The 11861-nt window shown below is 42.6% G+C and overlaps 1 protein-coding gene across 2 annotated transcripts in view; it reads left to right on the plus strand.

The window, feature by feature from the left end:
* shank3b (SH3 and multiple ankyrin repeat domains 3b) overlaps positions 1–11861 on the plus strand; it is a 48618-nt gene that overhangs the window by 5177 nt on the left and 31580 nt on the right. For both annotated transcript variants that reach the window (XM_061912119.1, XM_061912120.1), the window contains exons 3-8: positions 10674–10845; positions 10968–11171; positions 11267–11338; positions 11423–11531; positions 11604–11755; positions 11843–11861. The exon at positions 11843–11861 is cut by the window's right edge and continues 111 nt beyond it. In XM_061912119.1, coding sequence (XP_061768103.1) covers positions 10678–10845; positions 10968–11171; positions 11267–11338; positions 11423–11531; positions 11604–11755; positions 11843–11861 — 724 coding nt within the window. In that variant the 5' untranslated portion in view covers positions 10674–10677. The remainder of the gene's footprint in view (positions 1–10673; positions 10846–10967; positions 11172–11266; positions 11339–11422; positions 11532–11603; positions 11756–11842) is intronic.

Here is an 11861-nt window from a genome sequence, read left to right on the forward strand (position 1 = left end):
AAGAGTGTCATGTGACCTGGAATGTAAGAGTGTCATGTGACCTGGACGCTTCACGCCTCCATGTCCCGTGTGTGTGCCAGTGGACGCTCGCAGCAGGACAGAAAGCGCCGGAGTCAGCAGTTAGGATGTAGTTTCACACGGCGACTGTGAAAATTGTTCAGCTGCGTTGCCATAGCAACAGCGAGCATGTAGATCGCGCACACACTCAGATTGACACAGTGAGGTTAGCACAGGATTCCCTGTTTTCCAGTTGCTATGGCAACACCCCACTCACGGCCTTGCTGGCTCACCTTGATGGAAGCAGCTATCAAGTTTGGTCGGCAAATGTCCTCATTAGCAGGAAGTAGAGCCGCGCCGCGTCCTCCGGCAACAGGAAGTACTATCAAGATGACCGACCGGGCCTACATATAAGATCTCACTATTATGTTAGATCCACTATGGACTGGACTCTCACTATTATGTTGGATCCACTATGGACTGGACTCTCACTATTATGTTAGATCCACTATGGACTGGACTCTCACTGTTATGTTAGATCCACTATGGACTGGACTCTCACTATTATGTTAGATCCACTATGGACTGGACTCTCACTATTATGTTAGATCCACTACGGACTGGACTCTCACTATTATGTTAGATCCACTATGGACTGGACTCTCACTATTATGTTAGATCCACTATGGACTGGACTCACACTATTATGTTAGATCCACTATGGACTGGACTCTCACTATTATGTTAGATCCACTATGGACTGGACTCACACTATTATGTTAGATCCACTATGGACTGGACTCTCCCACTATTATGTTAGATCCACTATGGACTGGACTCTCACTATTATGTTAGATCCACTAGGGACTGGACTCTCACTATTATGTTAGATCCACTATGGACTGGACTCACACTATTATGTTAGATCCACTATGGACTGGACTCTCACTATTATGTTAGATCCACTATGGACTGGACTCACACTATTATGTTAGATCCACTATGGACTGGACTCTCCCACTATTATGTTAGATCCACTATGGACTGGACTCTCACTATTATGTTAGATCCACTAGGGACTGGACTCTCACTATTATGTTAGATCCACTATGGACTGGACTCTCACTGTTATGTTAGAACCACTATGGACTGGACTCACACTATTATGTTAGATCCACTATGGACTGGACTCTCACTATTATGTTAGATCCACAATGGACTGGACTCTCACTATTATGTTAGATCCACTATGGACTGGACTCTCACTGTTATGTTAGAACCACTATGGACTGGACTCATACTATTATGTTAGATCCACTATGGACTGGACTCTAACTATTATGTTAGATCCACAATGGACTGGACTCTCACTATTATGTTAGATCCACTATGGACTGGACTCTCACTATTATGTTAGATCCACTATGGACTGGACTCTCACACTACTATGTTAGATCCACTATGGACTGGACTCTCACTATTATGTTAGATCCACTATGGACTGGACTCTCACACTATTATGTTGGATCCACTATGGACTGGACTCTCACTATTATGTTAGATCCACTATGGACTGGACTCTCACACTACTATGTTAGATCCACTATGGACTGGACTCTCACTATTATGTTAGATCCACTATGGACTGGACTCTCACACTATTATGTTAGATCCACTATGGACTGGACTCTCACTATTATGTTAGATCCACTATGGACTGGACTCTCACTATTATGTTAGATCCACTATGGACTGGACTCTCACACTATTATGTTAGATCCACTATGGACTGGACTCTCACTGTTATGTTAGATCCACTATGGACTGGACTCTCACACTATTATGTTAGATCCACTATGGACTGGACTCTCACTATTATGTTAGATCCACTATGGACTGGACTCTCACTATTATGTTAGATCCACTATGGACTGGACTCTCACTATTATGTTAGATCCACTATGGACTGGACTCTCACACTATTATGTTAGATCCACTATGGACTGGACTCTCACTATTATGTTAGATCCACTATGGACTGGACTCTCACTATTATGTTAGATCCACTATGGACTGGACTCTCACTATTATGTTAGATCCACTATGGACTGGACTCTCACACTATTATGTTAGATCCACTATGGACTGGACTCTCACTATTATGTTAGATCCACTATGGACTGGACTCTCACTATTATGTTAGATCCACTAAGGACTGGACTTTCAAAATATTATGTTAGATCCACTATGGACTGGACTCTCACTATTATGTTAGATCCACTATGGACTGGACTCTCACTATTATGTTAGATCCACTATGGACTGGACTCTCACTATTATGTTAGATCCACTATGGACTGGACTCTCACTATTATGTTAGATCCACTATGGACTGGACTCTCACTGTTATGTTAGATCCACTATGGACTGGACTCTCACTATTATGTTAGATCCACAATGGACTGGACTCCCACTATTATGTTAGATCCACTATGGACTGGACTCTCACTATTATGTTAGATCCACTATGGACTGGACTCTCACTATTATGTTAGATCCACTATGGACTGGACTCTCACTATTATGTTAGATCCACTATGGACTGGACTCTCACTATTATGTTAGATCCACTATGGACTGGACTCTCACTATTATGTTGGATCCACTATGGACTGGACTCTCACTATTATGTTAGATCCACTATGGACTGGACTCTCACACTATTATGTTAGATCCACTATGGACTGGACTCTCACTATTATGTTAGATCCACTATGGACTGGACTCTCACACTACTATGTTAGATCCACTATGGACTGGACTCTCACTGTTATGTTAGATCCACTATGGACTGGACTCTCACACTATTATGTTAGATCCACTATGGACTGGACTCTCACTATTATGTTAGATCCACTATGGACTGGACTCTCACACTATTATGTTAGATCCACTATGGACTGGACTCTCACTGTTATGTTAGATCCACTAAGGACTGGACTCTCACACTATTATGTTAGATCCACTATGGACTGGACTCTCACTATTATGTTGGATCCACTATGGACTGGACTCTCACTATTATGTTAGATCCACTATGGACTGGACTCTCACTATTATGTTAGATCCACTATGGACTGGACTCTCACACTATTATGTTAGATCCACTATGGACTGGACTCTCACTATTATGTTAGATCCACTATGGACTGGACTCTCACTATTATGTTAGATCCACTATGGACTGGACTCTCACTATTATGTTAGATCCACTATGGACTGGACTCTCACTATTATGTTAGATCCACTATGGACTGGACTCTCACACTATTATGTTGGATCCACTATGGACTGGACTCTCACTATTATGTTAGATCCACTATGGACTGGACTCTCACACTACTATGTTAGATCCACTATGGACTGGACTCTCACTATTATGTTAGATCCACTATGGACTGGACTCTCACACTATTATGTTGGATCCACTATGGACTGGACTCTCACTATTATGCTAGATCCACTATGGACTGGACTCTCACACTACTATGTTAGATCCACTATGGACTGGACTCTCACTATTATGTTAGATCCACTATGGACTGGACTCTCACACTATTATGTTAGATCCACTATGGACTGGACTCTCACTATTATGTTAGATCCACTATGGACTGGACTCTCACTATTATGTTAGATCCACTATGGACTGGACTCACACTATTATGTTAGATCCACTATGGACTGGACTCTCACTATTATGTTAGATCCACTATGGACTGGACTCTCACACTATTATGTTGGATCCACTATGGACTGGACTCTCACTATTATGTTAGATCCACTATGGACTGGACTCTCACACTACTATGTTAGATCCACTATGGACTGGACTCTCACTATTATGTTAGATCCACTATGGACTGGACTCTCACACTATTATGTTGGATCCACTATGGACTGGACTCTCACTATTATGCTAGATCCACTATGGACTGGACTCTCACACTACTATGTTAGATCCACTATGGACTGGACTCTCACTATTATGTTAGATCCACTATGGACTGGACTCTCACACTATTATGTTGGATCCACTATGGACTGGACTCTCACTATTATGTTAGATCCACTATGGACTGGACTCTCACACTATTATGTTTGGTCCACTATGGACTGGACTCTCACTATTATGTTAGATCCACTATGGACTGGACTCTCACTATTATGTTAGATCCACTATGGACTGGACTCTCACTATTATGTTAGATCCACTATGGACTGGACTCTCACTATTATGTTAGATCCACTATGGACTGGACTCTCACACTATTATGTTAGATCCACTATGGACTGGACTCTCACTATTATGTTAGATCCACTATGGACTGGACTCTCACTATTATGTTAGATCCACTAAGGACTGGACTTTCAAAATATTATGTTAGATCCACTATGGACTGGACTCTCACTATTATGTTAGATCCACTATGGACTGGACTCTCACTATTATGTTAGATCCACTATGGACTGGACTCTCACACTATTATGTTAGATCCACTATGGACTGGACTCTCACTATTATGTTAGATCCACTATGGACTGGACTCTCACTATTATGTTAGATCCACTATGGACTGGACTCTCACTATTATGTTAGATCCACTAAGGACTGGACTCTCACTGTTATGTTAGAACCACTATGGACTGGACTCACACTATTATGTTAGATCCACTATGGACTGGACTCACACTATTATGTTAGATCCACTATGGACTGGACTCTCACTATTATGTTAGATCCACTATGGACTGGACTCTCACACTATTATGTTGGATCCACTATGGACTGGACTCTCACTATTATGTTAGATCCACTATGGACTGGACTCTCACACTACTATGTTAGATCCACTATGGACTGGACTCTCACTATTATGTTAGATCCACTATGGACTGGACTCTCACACTATTATGTTGGATCCACTATGGACTGGACTCTCACTATTATGCTAGATCCACTATGGACTGGACTCTCACACTACTATGTTAGATCCACTATGGACTGGACTCTCACTATTATGTTAGATCCACTATGGACTGGACTCTCACACTATTATGTTGGATCCACTATGGACTGGACTCTCACTATTATGTTAGATCCACTATGGACTGGACTCTCACACTATTATGTTAGGTCCACTATGGACTGGACTCTCACTATTATGTTAGATCCACTATGGACTGGACTCTCACTATTATGTTAGATCCACTATGGACTGGACTCTCACTATTATGTTAGATCCACTATGGACTGGACTCTCACTATTATGTTAGATCCACTATGGACTGGACTCTCACTATTATGTTAGATCCACTATGGACTGGACTCTCACTATTATGTTAGATCCACTATGGACTGGACTCTCACACTATTATGTTAGATCCACTATGGACTGGACTCTCACACTATTATGTTGGATCCACTATGGACTGGACTCTCACTATTATGTTAGATCCACTATGGACTGGACTCTCACACTATTATGTTAGGTCCACTATGGACTGGACTCTCACACTATTATGTTGGATCCACTATGGACTGGACTCTCACTATTATGTTAGATCCACTATGGACTGGACTCTCACACTATTATGTTAGGTCCACTATGGACTGGACTCTCACTATTATGTTAGATCCACTATGGACTGGACTCTCACTATTATGTTAGATCCACTATGGACTGGACTCTCACTATTATGTTAGATCCACTATGGACTGGACTCTCACTATTATGTTAGATCCACTATGGACTGGACTCTCACTATTATGTTAGATCCACTATGGACTGGACTCTCACACTATTATGTTAGGTCCACTATGGACTGGACTCTCACTATTATGTTAGATCCACTATGGACTGGACTCTCACTATTATGTTAGATCCACTATGGACTGGACTCTCACACTATTATGTTAGATCCACTATGGACTGGACTCTCACACTATTATGTTAGATCCACTATGGACTGGACTTTCACACTATTATGTTAGATCCACTATGGACTGGACTCTCACTATTATGTTAGATCCACTATGGACTGGACTCACACTATTATGTTAGATCCACTATGGACTGGACTCTCACTATTATGTTAGATCCACTATGGACTGGACTCTCACTATTATGTTAGATCCACTATGGACTGGACTCTCACTATTATGTTAGATCCACTATGGACTGGACTCTCACTATTATGTTAGATCCACTATGGACTGGACTCTCACACTATTATGTTAGATCCACTATGGACTGGACTTTCACACTATTATGTTAGATCCACTATGGACTGGACTTTCACACTATTATGTTAGATCCACTATGGACTGGACTTTCACACTATTATGTTAGATCCACTATGGACTGGACTCTCACTATTATGTTAGATCCACTATGGACTGGACTCTCACACTATTATGTTAGATCCACTATGGACTGGACGTCCATTGCTTTCGGCATCCCCTAGAGGTGGGGGGGGTTGCCCACATATGCTGTCCTCTCCAAGGTTTCTCATAGTCATACGCATCGACGTCCCACTGGGGTGAGTTTTTCCTTGGCCTTGTGTGGGCTCTGTACCGTGGATGTGGTTGTGGCTTGTGCAGCCCTTTGAAACACTTGAGATTCAGGCCTATGTAAGTCAAGATTGAATGATTGATTGATTAAAGATGGTAGCCACGGGACTTGACTGTTCTTCGGAATGAATTTCCACACTGCTCTTGCCAAAAGTGTGTGTGTGTGCGTGTGTGCGTGAGACAGTTGAAAAACAGGAAGTGATATAACATTCCTGGGCCATTATTAGCATTAGTGAAGGTGGGGAGGTCAGATGAGTGTTAAACCTTGTCCATTAAACATACATTTCCATGTGGATGTGACTCTGCCAGCTTGAAACACTGATGACATCTAATAATCAGACAAGAAGCAAGGAAACATGCAGAGACAGAGTTCAGTTGATCTCCAGGAGACACCAGTTTTGGGCTGTATTCTAGTTACAGATTCAAACCACGTTCTAAAAAAATCAAGCCCGCGCGCCTCCTGTATTTATTAGGAATGTCGCTATTACTTCACTGTCGCTGTGGGGAGGGGGTAAACTCCAGTTATAGCAGGCCTGGGCAATTATTTTGACTTGGGGGCCAAATTTAGAGAAAAAAATGTGCCTAAGGGCCAGTATATCTGTTTTTAAGAACACTAACACAAAACTGCACAATAATGTCTGATTGAATGCTAAAAACTTTTAAGAAGGATCACCTTAAAAGACAGAATGGAATTTGAAGCTTTTTTACTGAATGAGACACCCAGAATCCATCCATCCATCTTCTTCCACTTATCCGAGGTCGGGTCGCGGGGGCAGCAGCCTAAGCAGAGAAGCCCAGACTTTCCTCTCCCCAGCCACTTTGTCTCGCTCTTCCCGGGGAACCCTGAGGCGCTCCCAGGCCAGCCGGGAGACATGGTCTTCCCAACGTGTCCTGGGTCTTCCCCGTGGCCTCCTACCGGTTGGACGTGCCCTAAACTGCGCAGTGGCCAAGTGGTTAGAGTGTCCGCCCTGAGATGGGTAGGTTGGGAGTTCAAATCCCGGCCAAGTCATACCAAAGACTATAAAAATGGGAGCCATGACCTCCCTGCTTGGCACTCAGCATCAAGGCTTGGAATTGGGGGTTAAATCACCATAAATGATACCCAGGCGCGGCACCGCTGCTGCTCACTGCTCCCCTCACCTCCCAGGGGGTGATCAAGGGGATGGGTCAAAGGCAGAGGACAAATTTCACCACACCTAGTGTGTGTGTGACAATCATTGCTACTTTAACATTAACTTTAAACACCTCCCTAGGGAGGCGTTCGGGTGGCATCCTGACCAGATGCCCGAACCACCTCATCTGGCTCCTCTCCATGTGGAGGAGCAGCGGCTTTACTTTGAGTTCCTCCTGGATGGCAGAGCTTCTCACCCTATCTCTAAGGGAGAGACCCGCCACCTGGTGGAGGAAACTCATTTTGTCCACTTGTACCCGTGATCTTGTCCTTTTGGTCATGACCCAAAGCTCATGACCATAGGTGGCTCAGCTCCTTCTTCACCACAACGGATCGACACATTACTGAAGACGCCGCACCGATCCGCCTGTCCATCTCACCATCCACTCTTCCATCCCTCGTGAACAAGACTCCTAGGTACTTGAACTCCTCCACTTGGGGCAGGGTCTCCTCCCCAACCTGGAGATGGCACTCCACCCTTTTCCAGGCGAGAACCATGGACTCGGACATGGAGGTGCTGATTCTCATCCTAGTCGCTTCAAACTTGGCTGCGAACCGACCCAGTGAGAGCTGAAGATCCTGGCCAGATGAAACCATCAGGACCACATCTGCAAAAAGCAGAGACCTAATCCTGCAGCTACCAAACCGGAATGTACATGAAAATAAAGAATGTGGGATTTAAATATTAACTATAAACTATAAAACACTGAATATTGACAACGTATAAACACCACACCCTCTCTCGATTTGACATATTTTACAATCAAGCGAAACGTAACAAAAATGCAACAAACAGCTAAATAAAAACGCGAAAAAACCAAAAACCCGCATTTCTGGCTGGCCTCTGGAAAAACTCTGTGGAAACGTTCCACGCCCACACTGCTTGGTACCTCGTCTGAGCTGCTGGGACTTAGATTACCATAGTAACTAATTAGATGACCATAGTAACTAATTAGATGACCATAGTAACTAATTAGATGATCATAGTAACTAATTAGATGACCATAGTAACTAATTAGATGACCATAGTAACTAATTAGATGACCATAGTAACTAATTAGATGATCATAGTAACTAATTAGATGATCATAGTAACTAATTAGATGACAATAGTAACTAATTAGATAAACATAGTAACTAATTAAATGACCATAGTAACTAATTAGATGACCATAGTAACTAATTAGATGACCATAGTAACTAATTAGATGACAATAGTAACTAATTAGATGAGCATAGTAACTAATTAAATGACCATAGTAACTAATTAGATGACCATAGTAACTAATTAGATGACCATAGTAACTAATTAGATGACAATAGTAACTAATTAGATGAGCATAGTAACTAATTAAATGACCATAGTAACTAATTAGATGACCATAGTAACTAATTAGATGACATAGTAACTAATTAGATGACCATAGTAACTAATTAGATGACCATAGTAACTAATTAGATGACAATAGTAACTAATTAGATGAACATAGTAACTAATTAGATGACCATAGTAACTAATTAGATGACCATAGTAACTAATTAGATGACCACAGTAACTAATTAGATGAGCATAGTAACTAATTAGATGACCACAGTAACTAATTAGATGACCATAGTAACTAATTAGATGACCATAGTAACTAATTAGATGACCATAGTAACTAATTAGATGACCATAGTAACTAATTAGATGACCACAGTAACTAATTAGATGACCATAGTAACTAATTAGATGACCACAGTAACTAATTAGATGACCACAGTAACTAATTAGATGACCACAGTAACTAATTAGATGACCATAGTAACTAATTAGATGACCATAGTAACTAATTAGATGACCATAGTAACTAATTAGATGACCACAGTAACTAATTAGATGACCACAGTAACTAATTAGATGACCATAGTAACTAATTAGATGACCATAGTAACTAATTAGATGACCACAGTAACTAATTAGATGACCACAGTAACTAATTAGATGACCACAGTAACTAATTAGATGACCATAGTAACTAATTAGATGACCACAGTAACTAATTAGATGACCATAGTAACTAATTAGATGATCATAGTAACTAATTAGATGATCATAGTAACTAATTAGATGACAATAGTAACTAATTAGATAAACATAGTAACTAATTAAATGACCATAGTAACTAATTAGATGACCATAGTAACTAATTAGATGAGCATAGTAACTAATTAGATGACCACAGTAACTAATTAGATGACCATAGTAACTAATTAGATGACCACAGTAACTAATTAGATGACCATAGTAACTAATTAGATGACCATAGTAACTATTATATCATGCAAAACAGCAGATTCCAAGCATTGAAAGACTTAGTCTAGTTGAAGACTTGTGGTCATTAGACAAGATGAGTACACATCATAATGGCAGCTACACTTTCAATCTTAAAGATCTAAAAAAATGATGTGGGAATGTCCGGCGGTCCAGATTGCAAAGCCTAACGAGCCGCATGTGGCCCTCGGGCCTTAATTTGCCCAGGTGTGCAATATATGATTATACAAAAATGCAAATGTGTTGAGACTTAGTGCTGTCTCCCAGTCTCTGCTTTGTGCGGTCCCGGTACCCAATGTTGGGCCTTGGCAGGCAGCAGGCCGAGTCTGGACAAAACACTGATATAGAGGCAAGCAATCTTTTGGATTGCTAGCTCTGCACAAAAACAAAAATACCACTTCAGCACAAATGAACAATACTTTTTGGTAACGGCCCTTAAGCATAAAGTTGTGATGATGATGATATATATAGAATTATTGTAAGAGACTTGCATATTTCCTTATGTTTACTGAAGAAGTCACTAGTCAGCATGAGCTCGGTGGTGTCATGTCTTGCAGACACATGCCTCTGAGTCCAGCTGCTGACACCAAACATGATCGCCCACGCCAACAGGCGGTTACTAACGGCAACGCGACAGGCTCTACCGTTGCCAGGGACGACGACGCGGAGGACACGCCCTCTGGAAACAGCATTGTCGTCCGCATCGGCATCCCGGACCTACAGCAGACGGTAACACACACACACACGCTAGTTAGGCCACAGGAATGGGCGGCGCCAGTGGAGAGGACAGGAAGCTAGGCGAAGGTAAAGTCCATCAAAATATGTTTTCTGTCCATCTCTGGCTTCTTCAGAAGTGTTTACGGCTGGACCCAGATTTACCCGTTTGGACCAGTAAGCAGAGGGTTCTGGTCACCTTGACTCAGTCTCTGTCGGATGTTTTGAACTATGGTCTCTTCCAGCCGGCGTTCAACGGCCGTGCTGGCAAGTTTCTGGATGAGGAGCGACTGTTAAATGAGTATCCCCTCCCCCCTATCACGCCAATCCCCTACCTGGAGGTGCTTGTTAGCTACTTCCTGTTCACAGACCATTTGAGCAAACACCTTCGGGAGGGAGTCATTTTACACTTTGAACTGTTCTGTCGCCCCGACAGTTTCGTTACAAACGCAGAGTTTATACGCAGAGTTACGTGGACGACAAGCAGCTCGCCAAGCTGCACACAAAAGTAGGACAAGCACTTCACAGTAAGACAATGCATCAGTGAGGAGCCTGTGCTGAGCACTTTCTTGTCTTCTTTGCAATATCTCAGGCCAACCTGAAGCGTTTTATGGAACATGTCCACCAGAAGAATGTGGAGAAGGTTTCCAAATGGCTGGAAAAAGGTCTGGATCCAAACTTCCACGACTCTGACAGCGGCGGTGAGTCGACCCGTCGTATTCGCCGACATCCTTTCAGGGCTTTTATTTTGAAGGACTCGATGTGGTTCTCAGAGTGTCCGCTCACGCTGGCGGTCCAGTTGGAGGAGAGCTGCGATCTCATCAAAGTTCTCCGCAGCGGCGGCGCTCACCTGGACTTCCGCACCAGAGATGGAATCACCGCCCTGCACCGGGCCGTCTTGTGCCGCAACAGCGCCGCTCTCACGGTGAGCGCGTCAGCGGGACCGGAATGAGAGCCAGCGGGTTTGTCTTTCAGCGGACTCTGCTGACGCCTCGCTTCTGCTTCGGTCTAGACTCTGCTGGACCTGGGAG

Source organism: Nerophis ophidion, linkage group LG10 (assembly GCF_033978795.1).
Source record: "Nerophis ophidion isolate RoL-2023_Sa linkage group LG10, RoL_Noph_v1.0, whole genome shotgun sequence".
NCBI classification, from domain to species: domain Eukaryota; kingdom Metazoa; phylum Chordata; class Actinopteri; order Syngnathiformes; family Syngnathidae; genus Nerophis; species Nerophis ophidion.